The 22,107-nt window shown below is 40.8% G+C and overlaps 1 protein-coding gene across 7 annotated transcripts; it reads left to right on the plus strand.

Annotated features, from left to right (window-relative positions):
* The first annotated feature begins 379 nt into the window (after positions 1–379).
* khnyn (KH and NYN domain containing) lies at positions 380–17,268 on the plus strand. 7 transcript variants are annotated; one of them, XM_041986506.1, is made up of 11 exons: positions 1,347–1,781; positions 2,904–3,171; positions 7,979–8,113; positions 10,581–10,887; positions 11,059–11,841; positions 11,875–12,442; positions 12,718–12,848; positions 14,122–14,218; positions 14,330–14,437; positions 14,601–14,702; positions 14,810–17,268. In XM_041986506.1, exons 2-11 carry the CDS (start codon positions 2,938–2,940, stop codon positions 15,198–15,200), a joined length of 2,856 nt encoding a protein of 951 aa, XP_041842440.1. In that variant the 5' UTR covers positions 1,347–1,781; positions 2,904–2,937; the 3' UTR covers positions 15,201–17,268. The 7 variants fall into 7 exon arrangements, with proteins under 7 accessions (XP_041842438.1, XP_041842433.1, XP_041842434.1 ...); XM_041986505.1 differs by having other exon boundaries at positions 1,346–1,781; positions 11,059–12,442; XM_041986504.1 differs by lacking the exon at positions 1,347–1,781 and adding an exon at positions 380–508 and having other exon boundaries at positions 10,581–12,442.
* Positions 17,269–22,107: the final 4,839 nt, after the last annotated feature.

Below are 22,107 nucleotides of genomic sequence, written 5' to 3' on the forward strand. Positions count from 1 at the left end.
TTAATCCCTAATATTTCCAAATCTCAAGGTCCCATCTTGTGAGAAGATGAGCCCTAAGAATTTTACCTTTTTATTTCTGAAAACATGCTAAATAGATCATTGGAAGTACAGAAGGGTTCTATGTCATTTAGCCAGCAGGGGGCGCTACAATCAGTTATATGCAATAAGGTTTGAACAAAAGCACAAACTGATGAAGAGGGCCCCACATTTTTATACACACTGAACTATTTTTGCTGCATTAAGAGTGTTTTCGTCAAGATAAACAATCTGGCACACGATGCAAAACTGAAACCTTCCCTGAAAACCTTTAACAAGGTTGTTTTTAGCTACAGTCACGTGGTAAAGCGGAAGTGTGCTGAAATGACATCAGCGCTGGTTTAAAGTGAAAGAGCTTTTTATGGCTCCAGAAGTAAGAACATGCAAAGAGAAGTTTTCTGTGATGAACCCAGAAGAGTCTGATGAAACCTTGAAGTTAAAAGAGAAGCAAAAAGACACCGAAGATGAAAAAGTAATGAAGTTGTTTGTGTTGTTTCACTACTTTCATGTTTTACATCATGTCACCGTATTTTGTGGATATGTTGAATATTTTATTAGATTTTAGTTATTTTTGGACTTTTTTCACATTTCAGTCTCATTTTCTGCCTCCGTGTAGTTTTTCCTTGTATTTTTTCCTATTTATTTATTTATTTTAGTACCTCGCATCAGGTCAGTCGCTCTGGTCATTTTTGCATCTCTTTATATCTAGAGATGCAAAAAAAAAATATTGTTATCTACTTTTTTTACTCTTTCAAGTCTTTCATGAGTCATTGTGATCCTTCTGTTGCCATAAATCTTTAAAATAGGTCATCAATACTCCCACAATAGCTGGTGAACTCGGGGAAAAGTTAATGTTTGACTTATTTTTCATCTCATCCCGGTGAGTGTGGAAGGTTTGGGCTTTGTTGTCAGAGGAAATTAACTCTTCCTGTCTTTGACACAAACTGACTCAACGTGGAAACATTTTGTGAGGGAAACAATCAAAAGGAAAAAGACAAAAATGCGATTTCTTTATAAAATGGATGAGCTGAGTCCTGAAGAAAATAGAGAAAAAAAGAAAACCCACTCTGACGTCATTGGAAATCCCCTTTATCTACGTTTGGTCTTAACTACAAAATAAAGATGTATTTTAAAATGTAAAAGTGTTTTTATTATCCTGATATAAGCACAGACAGACTTACAGATAGGTTTAAAAGGTGGGGAACAACCTTGAATGACTATTTGACCGTAAACACATTTAGTTTTTCACGTGTTCCAGGCGCCGCGCGCACGATTGCCAGAAAAATATTATCACGCTATTACAGCTTTAATCTAATCACACGATGCGCCGCAGCCCTGGCTGTGAGAAGCGGCTTGGTTTCGGTTTTGTCGTCGGGGTTTTCTCCGCTGGGTGAAGTTCGGGCCGACGCAGACTTCCTCATCCAGCCGCGGACGCAGCAGCTCCAGCGGGGCCGGACTGAGCAGCGTCCTCCTGCCGTCCAGCTGAGACCCACCGCGCTGAACTTTGGACTCGGGTTGTTGTTGTTTCACACTGCGGAAGTCTGGAGCAGCTGCGGCTGGTGGAAACGAAACTCTGAGTGCGCGGAGCGACAGATTCAGCGACAAGCGAAAGGTCTAACTTTTAAATTGATGTCGGTTTCCTGCTTCGTTTTTCCAGCCTCAGATCTAACGAGATGAACGTCTCGCGCCACTCAGATGCCATATTATCTCATCGTTTTCTGTCGTTCGTTTGTTCCTCCTGAAGTGTGAGTTGAGAGGCAGGTCGTAAATCTGGCCCAGTGGGATCATTGCTGGAAAAACTCCGACACAAAAATGTCAAACATCTGTCAAAACCGAAGAAGCAGGAAAACAGTTTATTTCAGGTGCTGCTTTCTAAACAGGCTCAAACTCAAACAAACGTCAGCAGAAAGGCGTCATCTTCCATGTTTAGGGAATGCTGTGTTTTTATTGACCGATTATTTTTATTATTTATGCTGTTCGACATCCATCCACAGGCGACCTTCTGAGATGGAGGTCTACTCAGGGCCCCTGTTCACCTTTCAGTTTTTTCAGGTTTTTTCAGGTTTTGGCTGCCAAAGAGAGAAAAACCCCTTTGATGATTAAAAGTGACATCACAGCTACAGTAAAAGCATCCCATTAATCAGTCTACGTCTCTATACGTCGTTTCTTCATTCAGGTAGAAACAGTCTTTCTGTTATTTTATTTTTCTCTATGGCGGAGCTGGTGTCAGTGTCATTGTAAAAATAATGGATTTTCTAGCTTAAAGCCTTTTTCCCAACTTGAAACCGCGAAACGTTTTTGCCTAAAGTAGCAAAAGTTTTGCTGTTAACTGAAGATAAGCCATGAAAAACCTGCTGTCATTTGTTGGTCTTCAGCTCAGCCGGGACGCATGAAACTTGATGTTTGGCAGTCCTGTAGTTATTTTTTAAAATGACAGCTGTCCAGAAAAACCACTTTTGTCTCATTGAAAACCAGAAATGGTATTCATGTGGATTGGTGGAACATTTTGCTGCTGTTTTCTACAAATCGGTAAAGATGAGCTGGATGTTGACCCAGTGAGGGTTGCCAGATTTCGTTTGGAAACTGCAGCTTCATACAGACAGACAGCATATGTGTGGTTATCTGGATTTGGCCAAGATACACCTGATTCAGTTCAACAACTGGACTTGAACCATTGTCTTCACTCCTATTGTGACATATTTCATACCACACCTGGGCAGACTAGATTAAATTAAATTTAGGGAATCTTTGGTCTAAATCATTTTGGTTTTATGGACAGCATGAATAAAGATGTCCCCAGTCATCAGTTTTTATTTCTGCCATCAGAATTTTAAATCATAGTCTAACAGTTGAATGTGTTTTCACAGCATGTTCCCTTCTCTGCCGCCGATTTAACACAGCATGATGGACGGCGAAAGAAGTGAAGGAGGTGGGGCAGGCGATGGAGAACCGGAGGTGGAGGATGAGTTTGCATGTGCTGGGATACTGCGGGGATCTCTCACCTCGTTGCATGCCACAGTGGAGCGGATATTCGGGGTCACCTTTGGAATTGGGACGGAGGATTTGCCTCATAGCAACAACGGTCAGATATGGCTAAAACTACGAGGGTCGAGCGCCAGTGTGAAAGCTGCCAAAGTAAGATCCTCTTCTTGGTTTTACAACGAATAGTTCAGCCAATTTGTATGCCTACATGTTCAGCTCATTTTCATTTCAACAGTGAAAGGCCACTTATTAAGTAGATCATGTTAAAATGTGGGCAGTTTTAAATAATGATGTGATGTTACTACATTTTTGTAACCTGGAAGCAGCTGGATGAGGCTCACTAATTTAATGAAAGCTGTGTTTTAAAATGTGTCTCTGTTAAAGAAAAAGATCTGCTTTTGGATGGAGAGAAGCTAAGTGTTATATACTAAAATTGACCAGTATTATTATTTAATCTCTATTTATTATTATCAGTGCAACGTCCTCTTTGTTATGAAACTAGTTGTTGTTTGCCCTTTTCAGCCAACTTTCAGCCAACTGGCATTCAATCACATCCAGAGCCTATGTGCTGTCAGCTTCTCGGAGGACTGCTTTTCTCTACATTTGCTTTGAAATATGACCAGTCTGCCGGAGCTGGCTGCCCCACGTAAGGATACCTCCATGTAACCAAACACGAGGCCTTGCAGACTATGAGCTTTGCTGGTTTACTCCTCGTGAGCATTTGTTAAAGTAAATCCCATCTTATATTTCTTTATATGGCTGCATATCAAGTCCAGAAAATACAGCTATCAAGCTCTAAATGCTGGCGTTTATCAGGCTTTCCAAAGTCAGAAGAAAGCAGGCTTTTAGGAATAAAGAGGTTAAACTGAGGCACCAACAAGAAGCAGAAGCCACAATTCATTCAAAGCTCCTCTTGTGGAATCCCAGGTTGAAAAATGTGTTTCACAACTTGGAAAGTGAAGGAATGGCTGAGAAGACTAGTCGTGTTTTTGTCTACAGCACGTTGAGAAGGGTGTATGAGACTCACTGAGGTCCGTTTTGTTTTGAAATCAGTAGAGAGCAGCAGACGGGTGAAACGTAAGAATCAGCTAAAGGCATGCACAAAAAAAGACTGTCACAAACTCAAAATGGGGACAGGGTGCGGCTTGTTCTCGACACATCAGCCGAGCAGAGCTTTCTTCTCATTGGGCTTCGAGAAGTGTGATTGGTCAGACATTTGAGGTGGGCGTGGTTAATGTTTTGATTTTGTATTTAGTATTCAAAATCAAACTAAGAAAAAACGAGGAAACAAATGAAGTTGTGGCTTCCGCATCTCCCCAGATGCGAGGTTGAACGGATAGTTTTGATGAGGCGGTGGTGACATCGAGGTGGTGAGAAAGTACGTAAACGTATACAACACACGTGGGATTTAAGAAAAACAGACACTGCCGCATGCACAACCCCGCCTGCACAACCCCACATGCACAACCCCGCATGCTGCGGACAACGTTTCTTGTTAAAGTGTAACTACACTCCCTACTTTCTGTGTAACTCTCCCTTCTTGTCGCAGATATTGGATACCTGTCAGTCAAAAGGACACACCCCTAATTATGCCAAATTTCAAGATTAAATAACATCCAAACGAATGAGTTAGAAAAAAAACTCACCCGCCTCACAGCTGTCATGAAGGTAAACTTGACCTATTAATCCTAAAATGGATTTTTGTACCAGGCTTTAAACATGTTTATTTCTGCTGTGAAGTTGCTCTGTTTTGGAGCCCCTAGTGGATGAGGGGGGAACTGCAATTTTTTGGCACCGCATCGGCTTCACAGTTTACAGGCGGAGGTTGGTGCTTGGGTCGGAGGGTTGGAGTGATCAGGGGGCGGAGAGTGGGTGGGGTGGGATACACAGGCAGAAATGATTGACAGACAGCAGCTCAGCTCACTGGTAAGATCCACCAAGCAGCTACGCCACAGAGCGTCTTTGAGGTGGAAGTTTTCCCTCCTGAATCTCCTCAGCTACACATGAACCAGGTGGTCCCGAAAGTAACAGTGTGAGCCATTAGCGCTGTTAGCTGCCTGTCAGCAGCTCTGGAAAGCTGTGGAGACTCGCGGCAGGTTGTGGCAGCTGCAGGAAGTTATCCCCGCCTCGCCACAGACAAAGCTTCTCGTGGAGTATGGATTGACAAAACCTGTACAAACTTTTTTCTTGTTGTTGCAGCTCGAGAGCAAGAACAAAGTTCTCGCTTTTTGCAGGGTATGCAACAAGCTTAGCTGGCAGTAAGTCCTTCAGATCTTCTGGAGAATGATCCAGAGACCAAGAGGTCAACTGTGAATGCTTTGGATATTCCTGTTTTGACATACGCCCAGAACATTACGTACGGATTTCAGGGCTGCTGTGACTCGTTACATTTTTATGTTGATGAATGATCAGCACAACAACTTGATCTTCAGTTTTCTTTTTAGCTTCACACTAAAACTCTGACAAGCTACTGACCCTTGAAGGATGAGAGCTCAGTATAAAACTAAATTTTGTTAGCTCAGAATCAGAAGCTTTGGTTTGCTGGTGGCCATTATACCTGTAGAGTTGGTCTGCTAAGCTAAACTTGTCCATGTACATAACAAAGTAGTGAGAAAAAAAAAAAAAAAAAAAAAATATATATATATATATATATATATATATATATATATATATAATCTCAGGCAAATATGCAGTTAAAAAATTTAAAAGCAAATTATATGTAAGCTACATGATGTTCTTGTTGTAGAAGATACACAACTTAATTAGTCAAAGCAGTGGATACTTCTGTTTTCTAATAGTCTGTTAAAGGTCTAAAACAGGGCTACTCAATTCAGTCCTACGAGGGCCGCAATCCAGCAGGTTTTCCATGTATCCCTGCACCAACACACCTGAGTCAAATTAGGTGGCTCTAACAGCCAATCAGGTTCTACACAATGACTCATTAATTTGACTCAGGTGTGTTGGTGCAGGGATACATGGAAAACCTGCTGGATTGCGGCCCTCGTAGGACTGAATTGAGTAGCCCTGGTCTAAAATATGAACTACCATGAAGTAGTGCCATATGAAGTACCATAAAAAGACACGGAGAAGAAACTAATAAGGCGAAGGACAGCAACTAAAGGATGTGATGGGAATTTTACTCAGAACAGTACAAGTTCAGTCTTGTTTACAAAGCAGCTTGTATGCAAAAGTACGTGAATTGAGGGGAAATAACATGAAATCGTGTCTGTATGCAAAACTTCTCTAGTAGGGCTGCAACGATTAGTCAACGATAGTCGACAATAAAAATAGTCGACAACGAATTTACCAATCGACTATTGTTGGAGAAAAAGATAAACTACAGAGTGAGACATCGTCTTCTTTTCCTATCTCTGCTGAGAGTTGCTCATGAGAAATAAAGTTCGCCAGGTGAAAAATATGGCGGCGGACCAGGGTGCAAAATGGCAGCAGAGGACGTCAAAAGTCTGAAATAACTTCATGTTAAACTTACAAAATAAATAAAATACATGTGAGGTTTGTAAAGCGGACCTTGTGTACCACGGAAGTACGTCTGCAACGCTCGAACATTTAAAGAGGAGGAACTTACATAACAACCTCATGTAAGATTTCAGAGCTGGAAGTGGAATAAGATCCATTTAATAATCATGAGATACAAAATCTGATTGGCGGACTAGTTGTTTTAACAGTCGGTGACTAATCGACCATCAGAATAGTCATTAGTTGCAGCCCTGTTCTCTAGAGCAAAAGGTGGCAACACACACATCTGTCCAACTGGACCATCTGTCTGCTTTCCCCCTCCCATCTCAACCATCTCTGTCTTTCCCAAGATCGAGACGCTTGGTAAAATTATTTCCACCACAAGGACTAAAACTCCAGAACAAAAATAATAAAATCAGTGTTCTCCCAGACTCATGAATTAAACTCTAGACAGAGGATGTTAATCATTACTAATGAAGAGGTAAAAGTTCACATTATACTTCTTTCTGTCTTTTGGGCGGGGGTGGGGGGTTACATCATGGTGACATACAGCAAAGTTTAAGAAGCAACATCCTGCCGTTTCCCTCAGAAACACTGTGTAATAGCTTCTGTTTCTTCCAAACCCTCTTCTGGAAAACTGTGCTCTGATTGGTCAGTTTGAAGCCACTCCTTCTTTATTTGGGGGCGTGCTAGACTGGCATGACATCATGCCGGTGTGTTACATGGTGATAAGGACAAGCCAACAAACCAGCTCAGAAGCCTCAGTGTTTTTATTTGGTGTGGACGTCTTTCCTCATGTGACAGTGTTAGTTTTAGAGTCTGTGTCCTGGAACTTAGTCCACCTGAGCTGACGAGAGAAAAAGTTAAATTCAGAATTTAAAACATGTTAAAAACTGCAGAATGAGACACGTTTGCAGGTAGATGAAAGCAGTCTGTGTAACACTGAGCTTACTGTTTGAAAACGATTCTGCTGCTTCTAATGTTTGTAAAAACTTTTTAGTTTATTTGTCTCATAGCACCACAAGAGCTGTGAGACCAATGTTTTATTTTATTTTTTCCATTGTCTTTAAGTCTTGTATTTTGGTTTCCTGTTTTATTTTGTAGTCTTTCCCCTTCTGTATTCTGATTTATTTCCTATTCATCAGCACACCTGGCTTAATTTGTTGGAGGAGGCTTTTAGATTGGTACTCAACAGAAGGGTCCCAACAAAGTCAGACGGGTCGGGTCGGATATTAGGGTACCCTTCCCAGTTTTCGTGTGTGGAAATGCCAAAAAATGCATCCCGACCCGCACCTGTTGGTCGGAACAGAGCTCAAGTCCAGCATTTGGGTCTTTATTTAGGTTTCCAATGGAATGTGACAATTAGTTTTTTATGTTTTATTATAAAGAAAAGAGAGAAAAAAGCAAACCTGTCTTCCATTTTTGTTTCATAATATCCACATGTTGTGTCGTGTTATGGATCTTCCACATTTCCATTCTGTAGTTATTTGTGAAGGGAGTGGTGAATCAGGAGGAGCAGCATGAGGTTTCGTATCCCGGGACCCTTCACTGCGTCTTCTGTGGAGCCAGAGGGCTGTTCGTGGACAGCCTGATCAGAAGCACTTCAGCACACATAGTGGTAAGTTACCGTCATGACTAAAAAGCTGTTTTTCTCTTTAGTTTGCTTCATTGCTTTCTCATTTTATCCACCACTGATTCTCTATAAGATATAAAAACAAATGACCAAGGAAAGCCCAGTTTTCTAGAGGCAGAGGCAGCGTCTTCATCCACACCAAACAAACGTCTGTCTGAATGTTTATCGGTGGGAATTGTACTTGTTTCTTTTAGCTGAGCCACACTTTGTTAACAGATCAGCAGTAGTTTTCAGTGGAGCAAACACACTGTGAACGGTGTGTTACTGCGCTGAGCGGGACACTTTTCTGTGTAAAAAATGAGATAATCAACACCTTCTAGTTCATTTCCATCAAAGTTTTAAATGAGTGAAAGTGTGGCTCTAGAGGCAACGTTGAACTGAAACCTGGATGGTGCGTCATACTTATTATAGCATTTGTGGCAGATGGTGCAACAATGATACTGACTAATAAAGTCATATCTAGGAATTCCATTTTTGTTATTCCAACCAAAAAGTACATTATTAGGTAATATCAGTGTTATGCCATCAGCTAAAATTTTGTCGTTCATCTTTAGGAAGTAAAAACTGCTCTTACACACAGATTTAGGATGTCACTGGGATTTTTCTGTTATATTTGGAGTGATTAGTTAAAATGCAAATATACAAGTCAGGGAAAATGTACTTTCTTTTTTTAAAACAATCTCTCTTTCATAATTATTTGCTGTCAATTTGTTGAAATGACTGTAAATGATGACAATTTTGGCGTTTTTGAAACCTTATGGTTCAAGTGGGACAATTATGTGGATGTGGGAAAAAACCTCACACACACCATTCGTATGAATTAGAGCAGTCCATCATAACGGTGCAAACGCTTTTTGCTGGGCAGCATCACCAAGCACGTTTCTTGGTTCAACAACCACACACTCCTGATGCAGGTTTTTCTTCAGCTGGAGAATCTTGTATGTGGACCAGCTGGTCGTGGTTGGCTGTCTCTTAACCTCGCGATCAATAGAACAATGTGCTTCTTAGCACAAGCGATTTTATGTCTTTAGGTCTGATGAGGATGCACACATGTGGTGTATTGCAAAGCGTCACCGCCCACAATAGGTCTGGCATGCACATGTTACAGGTCCCAAAAAGGCTGAACCACAGCAACAGCTTTGTGGTCCACGCTGCTCAGTTTCCTGAAAAACACAGTTGAAATGTGCTGGGGACTGAAGACAGGATCATGCATTTCTCTTCCCCGTTATCTTTCATTTATTACAGTGTCACCAACATGAAATAAAGCTTCAGTGTTCCCTTTGCTTCTGTGCCTGTTTTGCGATGTCCAGAATTGGATGAAATGTCCATGTTTTGCTTTGTTGAAGCACATAGTTCAGATTTTTTTCCTCATAAAATTTTATTAAAACAGAATCAAACACAGCTGTCTTTGTACAAAGTTTTCCTCAGCAGTGTTGCTGGTTGCACTCTTATTTACATCTTTATAGCTTCGCCAACTAAAATAAAGCTGTTGTTGAACAAATCTGTCAACGACTGACGTCCATTTTACGCCAACTCCAGGTGCATTTCTGCTTAAACCCGTTCAGTCTCTCAAGCTCATTAACACTTGTAATGGTTCTGGATGGACAAAGGCCCAGCAAGAAAAGACACACACCTACAACGCCATGTTTGGTATTTCATTGATCAACAAATGTACCAGTTGGATGTTAAGCAGATAACCAGAGGATTAGCTGTTCCTTAAAGCGAACGCTCTTTGTCTGCCAGAGCTTTGAGGCGACTTAGAAGAAAATGGCTCTGAGAAACAGCCTCCACAAATCTGCCAGTGGAGCCGTTTACAACCTGATCAGCTCAAACCAAACTGCATCCTATCAGTTAGTGGCGGGTGCTTACTGAGACTCGCGTTCCCCCTCCAAGCTTACATCACCCTCATTTCAGGTCTTCTCCTCCATGTTGGCTGACAGTGATGCATTCTCACTCCTATCTTCTTACAAAACGTGTCTCCTCAACTGGTGCTACAGATGTGCTTTAAAATGCTGCACAAACAGCTTCATTCCTGTTCATCATACTTTACAGCTTTGCTTTATAATCACTTATTTTTCTTGTTGCTCATCTTATTTCATCACGTTGGAGTAATTGCTCAGTGTTTCTACACATATCACTGCTAATGTTTTCAACATCATAACTTCCAGATGTGTTAAATGTCCACTTGTGATATTCCAAGAAAAGGGAATAAACAGAAACTTTAAGCCTAACACTCATATTTAAAATGAAATCCTACGTGTGTAAAAAAGATTAAAACAAAAGTATACTTGGGGAAAATGTGGGGTTTTTAATGGAAACATTGCCTTGTAAGCAGATTCCAAACTACTGACCAGGTGGTTCTCACACATAACTAGAAACCCAGACCCTTATCTAGTCTGACAAATATAAAGAAGAGTAAAGTTAATTTAGCTGTTTTCCTGTGACTGTACAGGTCGGATCACCTGGCTTCCTGCTTATATCAGGTCTGACGGAGCCTGTGGTGCGAGCTTACTCCCTTATTGCTGACTTGGTGGCGAGGTATGAGGGCACACAGTCCAGACGACCAGAAACCTGGGAGAGGGGCTTTGAGTCCCTGGATTCACGCCGGGCCTTCAAAACTCTGGTGGAGAAATGGGAGGACAGACACATTCTGGATCTCCTCGTGCTTCCGGGGTCAGTGAAGGAAATCCTGCTGGATTTGGTGAAAGAATCTGGACTTGGATCAAGCCCAAGCCCAGAGCTGATGGATTCAAATGCAGGTGCAAATTTAAATGGAGGTTCTAATAATAGCTGGGACAAACCTGCAACCACTAAGAAAACAGTGCCTGATACTTCTAGCTCTGCTGATGGATGGGCTGAAGGACTGGCTGCAGGTTTGTGGAAAGACTTTGCAGGCAAGGACTCATTTCAATCTTTTTTCTCCCCTGCAGGCACCAGAGGGATGGCAGAGGGTGCTGAGGAGAGACTCCCATCCTTTCCGCAGGAGATGGGAGAAGAACACCTCAAGCATCAAGCATCATTTGGCACTGAGAGGAGTAAAGGGCAGCAGGGGGATGAAGAACCGGAGCTGCATTTATCAATGGGAAACAAGGAGTTTTGGCTTCTTTTAAAGTTTTTCACAGCTATGGGGTATACAGAGGAAGTTGTAAAAAGAGTTCTTGCAAGAACAGGACCTAAAGAAGCATCACAGATTCTTGACTTGGTTCAACAAGAACAAGATCACAGTGACCGGGAGCAGGCGATTTGTTGCGTTCCAAAAGCAAAAAATCAATATAGTGCAGCTCTGAACCTGGTGGAGAACCGACCTTGTGAGACAGAGCACAGAGAGGATGAAGGTACAGGAGAAGCTAAGGTTATAGGTAACAATGTGGAAATGAATGTTGGACAAGAAGAGGAAGAGGGGGCAACAGGAAGAAGCAGACAGCCTAAAGGTGAAGACAGTGTGGAGTTAGAGGTGAAAGGAGAAGAGGAAGACTTTGTCCTGGGAGTGGTAAAAAGAGCAGCAGCTAGCTGTGGGTACGCAGAGCAGAACGTAGCCAAAGTCTACAACATGTTGCCTGATGGATCCACTCACCAGCTGCTTCTGAAGCTTCAGGAAGAGGGGAGCAGAGAGGTAGATAGCCTCAGTGAAGGACCACGGGAGAGTGATGACATGATCCTGAACAAAGTGGAACCAAAAGTTGGACAGACTGAGGACGAACCAAGAAGAGAAGCTGAGCTTTTCATACCAGCAGAAAAGAGAGAATCTGATGAGAGAGGACAGGTGAAAGTGCCCAATATTCCTGCACCTACAGCAGAACCAGGTTTGTTCCTCTGGCCCAACAAACCCCAGCAGCTGCCTATGAGCCAATACACGTCTCAGCTACAGCAGCACCAGCCTTTCCAAACACCTCACCAAGTCATCCAGCCTGAGGTCAAAGGGCCACCCATGCCTATTTACTCCTCGTCCCTCGACCCTCCTTTCAAAAGCTGTCAGTCTAACAAGCAACATGACCGAGCCACCTACTGGCCCGATCCAGCCGTCTCTAAACAAAGTCATCAAACTCACAACAATTCCTCAAACTCCAAGCTCCATTCTTCACAGTCCTTAAAGCAAGCCTTTCAAGCTCAGCCCCCCATCTTCACTGTCAATGACTCGTCTTCCACCAGAGCGAGAGAAAGACGGGCCTTCGTGTCCCCGTCTTCAGTGGTGGTGACGGGGGAGCAGCGCTTCTTGGAAGGTCTGCAGACTCCCTTTGAGCTCAAGCTAACGGACAAGCCTGGAGACCCAGAACTGAGGACGATCATCATTGATGGGAGCAACGTCGCTATGAGGTGGCAAATAGATGTTAAAGTGATATTTTCTGCCAACATCACTCTTTCATAGTTTTAGGGTCATGAGTGCTCAATAAATGCTACAGGGCAGGGTCAGTTTGAAATATATGCATAAAGTTTGCCTATTATCCATTTTTGTTCTATGAATATTTATCAGTGAGGTCTTTAGTGTGTTTATTTTTCTCCAATAGTGCCAAAAGATCCAGTGAACTGTGATGATATCAATATGTGTCATAGTTTCTAACTTTGCAAACCTCATGTTTGTCCTTCCACAGTCACGGCTTGGGTCATTTCTTCTCCTGCCGAGGAATCGCTCTGGCCGTCCAGCACTTCTGGGACCGAGGCCATCGCCACATGAGCGCTTTGGTACCGCAGTGGAGGCAGAAGATGGACCCCAGGATCAAAGGTTTAACATCTTCTTCTTGTAGTATTACAATGTAAAAAATGAATATTCGTAGTGTATACACTTTCCAGCAGCAACTTATAGTTACTGTCAGATGAATCTCAATAAAACAATGGAGTATTAAATTTATTTAAAACTTTACCTAAAAGAGTTATTTTTACTGTCTTAGCTGTCGATCTTCATTGTATTTAGAAAAATAGAAATTAATCTGATGCCACCAAAACATGCAGAAAAGTTGGGATAGAGGCATGTTTGCCATTGGGTTAAAACAGCCTTTCTTTTAATTAAATCTTTTATTGGTTTGGGAGGAAAGGATAATTTCTTGGAATAATCTGTGTCCATCCTTGCTGAACACAAAAATTCAGACATGCATGACCTATGTTCTTTGTTTTTTTTTCCCCTTAAAAGCAGCTAAAACGTGGACTCATCACTTTAAAATACATCGTCACTGTCTTTCTGTCTTTCTGAGACGATTGCTTCTGCAACCAACTCAGTGGTATTTCTGCAAAGAGTTCTTTTGTTCGCCTCCCCGCTTTAATCCTGCACTATCAGGAGACAGAAGAGTAAAAAGGATTTTTCAAAGATACTGCTGAACCCATACTGATCGGTAACGGTGCTGCTTGAAGACTCGATGGCCACATGCATCCAGCAGTGCTTTTAAGTCGCGGCTTCTTCTCAGTATTCCCACAGAGACCTTGTGTATTTTTACAGAATCCTATAAGCAGATGTTGAAAAAGCAAAATTCTTTGTAATCTTGCATTGAGATTTTTTTCTTAATTAATTGAGCAATAATGTTTGACCGAGTTGGCAAAAAATAGTTAAAAAAAACTATCCATTCTTGCTCGAAAATACTAAGCATTTGTTGAATATTCCTTTTATACCCAATCCTGACACCCTTACCTGTCACCAATTAATCTGATGATTTAAAAATCTTCCAGAAAATAATTACTTTTATATATTTCTTGAACTATTCTGTCTTTCTCTGCCTCTTTCCCATCATTTAATGCAGCAGTGTGCTGCCATGTTTTGACTCACGGGGAGCAGTTATATTTCTAGTATGAGTCTAAAGTTACATAACCTTGTGTACGTGTGTTTACTTGCTTATCCACAGTTACAAAGCGAGCATAAATTCTTAAGCATGGCTTGCGTGGTAGCCTTCGTCACATTAAAGGGGAAAAACAAAGCAGGGTTGAATGTGGCCTTGTGGTGTACATCAGGCGTGTGGGTGTTTCCCCTTCGAGCAGACATAACAGGGTTGTTTGTTCCTGCCTCTCAGAACAGCACTATCTGACTGAGCTGCAGAAGCTGGGCCTGCTCTCCTACACCCCCTCCAGGGAAGTCCAAGGAAAGAGAATCAGCTCATATGATGACAGGTACATGCGCTCATTGTTTAAAGATTTAAAAAACAGTTAATGTTGAATACATGAGATTCCCGGTTAATTCTAGCGAGCATCTTTTAGCCCTGTTCTCTGTTGTTTCCACAGATTAATACTGCAGCTTGCACAGAAGACGGATGGGGTGATTGTGACTAATGATAATCTGAGAGACCTTTCAGATGAGTCCCCTGTATGGAGGGACATCATCAAAAAGAGGTAGAAATGTTTAATTAGGACTGACGGGATTTTCTTATTTTTTGCTCAAACATAGCTGAACAACAAAACAACTGTTTGGTTTTTCCATAGCTGAAGGATGAGTTTTACTAAATAATAACTGCAGTTTGAATTTTTAGACTCGTGAGCTCCTGTTGTTTTTCAGACTTCTTCAGTACACATTTGTAGGAGATCTCTTCATGGTTCCTGATGACCCTCTGGGCAGAGGAGGGCCTCACCTTAATGATTTCCTACGTTCAGAACACGGGTAACAAACCATTTAAATCTAGGATCTGTTTTTTGTTATCAATATTAGAAAAAAATCTGTATTTGATGCTCTTTGTTCCCTAAATTTAATCACTTGCTTCTTGTCAGGACTCCCGATCCAGGGAACCACTCTTTTGCTGGCTTAGCTGCGGCACTGACTTCCTCCAAACCACCACGCTCCCAAACGGAAGTCTTGAACTTCCGTGACCGAACACTCGTGGGTGTTCAGGACACATCAGGTGGAGGTGGCCGGGGTAAAGGGAGAGCACACAGAAGAGGGTGGGACTCTGAACACCAGCAAAGGCCTCATGGGGCTGCAGGTCCTGGACTGATGCTCAGTACTGACAGGACTCCAGAAGAAACAGCTGGCCTAAGAGAGCAGCTCTCTCAGGTGTTCCCAGGTCAGGACAACATGGTGACGCTGGTGCTGCAGTGCCACCCTGCAGAGAAAGACATAAATGTGCTGTCTGATCTGATCTTGGAAAAGCAAAAGGACTAGATTTATCTTTATTTTATAGTTTTCCTGGGACCACTTCAAACTTTTCTTGCTGAATTTTGAAACTCTGTAATTGATTTGTGTTTATTTCCTCCCAAAGTAGCCACAGCAAAGCATCCGTGTGTGTGGATACTGCTTCAGAGCCAATACTGTGCAAACCGTAAAACCTATAGATTGTCCAAACTTGCTCTTAAAGCTCAGACCATAGTGTGTCAAACTTTTTCAGTTTTACCACCTTTACTTTGCTTCTCTTATCTCTGCTGCCACCCAACTTTTCTCTTAATGACTCTCTTTGAACGTGATTCATAATGTAATCTACACCTTAGGTAATGGTGCCTTCATTTAGCTGAGAACCCTGAAGACGGAGTGGAGCTTGGCAAAATCAGTAGGGTTTGTTATGCTAACTGCACAGACTGCCTTTTATTAGCGCTACAAGCTAATAACAAGACAACACGTTTTATATGTAGAAAAACAGCAGCATATTTTAATTGATAAGTTAGGCAGTACCATGTGTATGACTGATGAAACAAACTGTAACTAAACAGTTTTTAACTTCCACTATCACTACTTTATATGCATAGGGCAGCCATGTTGGATTTTGAGGTTTTTGACTTTGATGGCCACCCCAGTTGATTTTTTTTTCTCACTGGAAAACTTCTTCAGAAGTTGTAGCCTCACCGATTGTAACTGTTTTGTTTTGTATGCCCTCTCAGCACACTATATAGTATTGATTTAGCATGTGTATGCAGGATATTGATTGCACAAGAATGACATGTAAGTTAAACAAAAGACGCTATCGTTGTATGTGGCTTGCTAGCGCTATTAGCACTGTTGGCGGCTGGCTATGAATCAGGTTTCATATTGACCCTACTTTGGTGAGAGAAGCAAATTCAGAAAAAGAAAAGAAAGTATTGACAGAGCTTTAAAAGGCCGCTCTCATTGGCCAAAAGGAACCATAAATACATGAAGGATTTCAGTTATTTATTGACATCAGTGATCTGCATCCCATAAATACGGTGTTCACTGAAGAACTGCTAAAATTAAGAGTCGTGAAGTCGTGTTGCTTATCAGTTGGATTATGTGTGTGTTGAATGGGACCTTCCTAAGCCTACAAATTGGTCCAGACTTCCAGGTGACTGGTTTCAGACCCTTTTCTGGTTTTGCTTAATTTTCTACAACATTTTGATTTTATCATAAAACACCAGCAAACCTAACAACTTTCCAGTCAACTTAGACTAAGGCTTATATCAAATAATCCTGTTTAGGAGGGTTAGGAAGGCCTCTAACTGGAGTAAATGTAGATAAATATGAGAACAGGGGACTGAGTGTAAGCAGCATTTTTCACCTTTGTGGCTTTGTCCTTTTTGATTTATCAGTTGTGCTACTAAAGTCATATTTTAAGTTGTATACTAATATATATTTGGTAATTCCTCAGTGGAGAAAATACCATTAGATTAAATAAGACAGTGTTAAAGGGGTTTTGTGGCATATTTTCAAACATTTGTGGTTTTATCCACCTCATAGTTCACTGTGTGAAGTGTGCGTGTCTTTCATCCGTACACAGTTTTCTTAACATATTTTCATGAGATTTTCCAGGTTTTGGGGTTCAGATTTTGGAGTGATAGTATACCAAGAAACTTAATACATTTTTTCCTGTTTTACTTACTGGCACATTTGACAGTGACTATTTTTATTTACAACAAAAAAGAAATTGTTAGAAAATCATGAACAACAAGAAACCAGGTGGCACTGAGGTATGATTGAGGATGATTGCTTGAAACGAAGCTTTCATACGTTCTGGACACTCGATTCTATGTTTTTAACTTATTGTAACCAGTTCTGATGCTGTTATAAGGTCTAAAATCATACCAGATGTTACTAGATGATGAAAATACGACCAAATCAAATGATGACAGGACATCAAAAACTTTAAATATCAGCATCTATCCAAATGTACCCGACCGACAATCTTATTTGCCTCATTTTTACATAAGAATTGTGAAATGTTTTTTCAATTGTTTATATGTGTACATTTTAAAACTTAATTAAAGTTTCTCTTGTCTATAATACATTTTAATGTCCCATGATGAGCAGATTTTATTTAATTTTCTTTTCAGAATTCAGAAAGTCTCTGGAATGAACTGGAGCAACGTCTGAAGGTCCAGAGTGTAGGCTGCGATGGCTGCAGGGTTTAATTTGTGCTGACTTATCTTTACCAACACGACATCCATCCAGTCCGTTTACGCGCTCTAACGATTCATTAGGTGAATTTAGTTGTCTTAGTTATGACACGAATATGACACTTAAGCTGAAAATACTACTGTACCCCTCTGGTTTAATATCTGGTTGGCATTTAATTGTCTTGAAAAATAGAAATTTGGGGTTCTGAACCAGCTTTGTTTTGGTCAAATGCCTGAACAAACAGCCACACAGATGAACATTAATAAGGTACATCTGGGGTTTGGCTGTTAATCTAATGTGGCCGTTCATCAAATTTAGTGGACAGTTCTTCCTCAAGCGACGTCATTTTGGTAAAACCTGGCTGAGTATAAGAATGGTACGTTTGGAAGTGGAACAGACTGGAGGATTTGGGAGAGTGAGGTTAACTTTCCAGTTTTCTGTTAGCTAGTCAGCTAGCTTTCAGTATCTCAGTGTGTACATGTGGCTTGGCCTAAGGGTCATTATTCATGGGCTATTTATATAGTTGGGATATTTTTGTAAGTATTAATATTTACTCTTGGGCTGTCTGATGCTACACCAGCTGCTCTCCAGGCCTGTTACCTCTGAAATGACCTGGCATCCATTTCTACCTCCAGCAGAGGTCAGTCTTAACACGTTTTATTTGGAAAGATGAAGACGAGAAGTGTTGCATCAATGATACAGAGAGGATTTCAGAACAACTGGATTTGTGTCATTCAAAAGAAAAAAAGTGGTTGGGTGAATTTTCAAAAAAGGATTAACACTGTCTCCAAAAAGGTGTGTTTTTTGGGGTCAGCAGCTTCCTGTTTCTGCCTGTTTCCTGAGTGATGTGTGTGTCACAGTTTCACGACTAAACCACCTCCAAAAGAGGGAACCTCGTGTAGAGATGCCATAGTTTTTAAGAACTGAAAAGCCCATGATGTTCCTCTTCTGTGTACAGACGTTGTTTGCAGTGTGAGTGCAGAATGTTTGCATGAACACAAAGCCACTTTAGAAAAGCAGTGAACAGGTGACTTGTCTGAATGTGGTTGTTTTAAAGAGCCACGAGGATACGAGCAACTAAATTCAGCAACATAATTCATTAATGAGAAAGAAAGAAATGAACAGAAACAGAAGAGAGACCAAATGTAACAAACAAACGAGGCTGAAAAATGAACAGAGACGAGGATGAAGATGCAAAACGTTGAGACACTTTCCTGTTTGCTGTGTTTTTTCCAGCATGCTTCTCTGTTTTCCTTCCTGCTGTTTCCGTTTTTTCTATTTTAACTTTTTGTTTTGTTTCGATGAAGCTTGTGAAACTGATGATAAAACACACGTGCAGTTTATACAGGATAAGTTTATTTTCTGGGTTTCATAAGACTGGGCCTTGACTTTCTGAGAACAGATCGACGTTTAACCAGTTAGGTGAGATTTTTTTAACAATAGGGATAAAATTAACCACCACATCTATTCTGGGAACACCTGAGGAGTTTTAAACAGGCGCAGTGCATCAGAGAGGATTTGAGGCTTCTTGAAGAAATTATGTGTCTTACAGTTTGTATTTAGCATGAATAGCAAAGCCTTGCTCTAATCTGCATGAGTTATTTTCAGTGACAGAGACCAGTAGTTTTGTTCTGGCTTTAACTGTTTTAACAAGTGATGGAAAAGATCAGCTCGGAGATTAAAACTCTAGAAATCTGTGCTTAATGATGGAAAATGTCTACTTTAAAGCACAAATGTTGCTGTTTATTACACAATCGTTGCTTTTTCCTTTAAAAATTGAGGAAACATACAAGATTTCTATTTTTTCTCTGTCTCTAAGTCATGTAATGTCTTATCTAACATCTAAGTTTCAGTTCTTTGAGGTTGTGTTGGCTTAGTCTTGCACGTACAGTATATTTGCTTTTGTGTGGTTAGTTACCCTTTGATATGGTGACTTCACAGGAGAAAAAGATGAAAAGAAAGTGAAAGCACTGGCCAGTTGCTCTCCGGAGTGTTCAGCAGGTTGCTTTTGTTGCACTGAAATTTGGGTTGGTCTGTCTGGGTTGCATTGTGTTGCCTTTTGCCATGCTGGTTATTTTTGTTTTGATCTGCTATTGTATTTAGAAATGTTTAACACCATAGGATGTGTGTAGACTGATTAATGTCAGCTGTGAAAGAAAATGATTGATGAGCAATGAGCCTTACATTATTTATATTAGTAAATTTTCTCCTTAGCATCACTACATTGCCCCTTGCTTAATCCTGAGTTCCATATACACCGAGCAGCTGCAACACACACACTGCAGTATGAACATGCGTGTTTGCTTATGTCATAAAATGTGTTGGTTAGCAGTATATGGAAATATTATTAAAGCTATAAAGTCACTAAATCTGAAAAAATAAACAAAACATGGGATGCATAACCTGGGTTTGGAAAATGAATGGATGAATGAAGGGATGCCTTTTAAACCAAACATATCTCGGTTCCCAGTATCTTTGCTCACCGATCACATTATTACATACACCTGTTTTATTACTTGTTAACACCAATAACTAATCAGCCAATCACATGGCAGCAACTCAGTGCATGTAGTCATGTAGACGTGGTGAAGACGACTTGTTGAAGTTCAAACTGAGCATCAGAATGAGGAAGAAACTGGGTTTAAGTGACTTTGAATGTGACATGGTCGTTAGTGCCAGACGTGCTGGTCTACTGGGATTTTACACACAACCATCGGTTTACAGAGAATGGTCTGAAAAGAAAAAATAAATATGCCGTGAGCAGCAGTTGTCTGGAGCAAAATGCACCCTGGGTAAACTGGTTGGAGATGTTAGACAGCTAAGAGCAGGACATCCAGGCTGCAATTCAGACAGACGAAAGGAAATTTGGATAAACGTTGTCTGGTCGTATGAGTCTAAATTTCAGCTGCAACATTCAGACAGGAGGGTCAGATGTTTGGTGGAAACATCATGAAAGCTTTCTGCCTTTCATCAGTGGTCAGGGTGCTGATAGTAATGTTGTGATGTGGGGGATATTTTCTTGGCACATTTTGGGCTCCTTAAAACTAAATGACCATGTCCATCCCTTTATGACCACAGTGGAGCATCTTCTGATGCTACTTCCAGCAGGATAATGCACCATGTCACAAAGCTCAGATCATCTCCACCTGCTTTCTAGAACATGACGATGAGTTCACTGGACTCCAACGGCCTCCACAGCCACCAGATCTCAGTCCAGTAGAGCAGCTTTGGGATGTGGTGGAACGGGAGATTCTCATCATGGATGCAGCCGACAAACCTGCAGCAGCTGTGTGATGCTGTCATGTCAATATGGAGAAAACCTCTGAGGAAGGTTTCCACCACCTGGTTGAATCTATGACACCAAGAATGAAGGTGGTTCTGAAGGAAAAAGGGAGTTCAAGCCGGTACTAGCAAGGTGTGTGTTATGAAGTGACCAGAGAAGTGTAATGAATGCAATCTTCAACAGCTATCCAAGTAAATCCCATCCTTTTGGTGTAGATCAAATTATTTCTGAAAATCAGAATATATATATATATATGTGTCAGTAACTACATGTAAATGTTCTTACTTAGTATACCTTGCACTAATTCACTCTGGCACTTTTTATTTCTTATCTTTTACGTCATAACTTATTTGTCTGGTTTCTCCAACTTTTTTTAAATGTATCATCTGCATTGTTTACATCTCATCTTTGCTTTATCTAATCTTCATATTTGCCTCATATTTGCACTGATTTTATCTTTTCAATCATTCTTTGTAGTACGTCTGGCTTGTCTTTACATTGTTTTGGTTTATTCTTTGCACTGTTTTAAAGAAATCTTTGCACAACTTTGACTTTGCACTCTTTTCTTGCACATCTCTTTGAAACTGCTGTCAAGTTATGCATTAAAAGAAAACATGCTGTCAAAACACGTGCAAACCCTATTTAGTGTCAATGCACAGAAATACAGAGACAGAGATATGAATATTTTTTGATGGTTACTTTTTATCAGGAAACATCCAGGTGACATGATGCAAACATATCAGTATGTACATTAAAATTCAACAGCAGCTGTGTTTGTTTTTTTTCTCTCAACTAGAACCATAGTTTTACTATAGTGTAAGCTTAATCATGCAGTTTCTAGGCTTAACCCTTAACAACAGCAACTGAAAAGCAACCTCTCTTCTAGATTCTCTTCTTTAAATATTCGTAGGCTGCAGCGTTGGTATATTTTCATTTATTAGGCCATTTGGGGCAGGTTACCTTCCTCTATCTAAGTTCATAGCTCTCCAGAACACGTCCAGTCTTAGAGCCGGTAGCTGGCGGAGGTTCAAGGTGCCTTTTGTGCGGACAGACTCAGAAAAGAGGAGTCTGTTCTTTTTCAGGTCCTGGTCTTGGAATGATTTGCAGGCTAGGAAGAGGCTGGGGTCTCTCATCCCTTTTTTAAATTTTAAACAAAAGATATGAGGTTTTAGTTTGTACTTGTATCATGTAGTTGTGTAGGATCTTATTTCTATTAAATAGCTAATCATTATGTCTTTAGATTTTATGTCTGTAGTGTTTGTAAATGTTGGTGATTTTGTTGCATAACTGTTAAATGTCTTACATTTGTTTGTACTGCTGCTTCATCTTGGACAGCCAGGACATTCTTGTAAAAGAGATTTTTAATCTCAATGGATCATCTCCTGGTTAAATAAAGATTAAAAAAGAAAAAGAAGAAGAAGGTTTTTGGACAATATGACTCAAACT

Source organism: Melanotaenia boesemani, chromosome 5 (genome assembly GCF_017639745.1).
Source record: "Melanotaenia boesemani isolate fMelBoe1 chromosome 5, fMelBoe1.pri, whole genome shotgun sequence".
NCBI lineage: Eukaryota > Metazoa > Chordata > Actinopteri > Atheriniformes > Melanotaeniidae > Melanotaenia > Melanotaenia boesemani.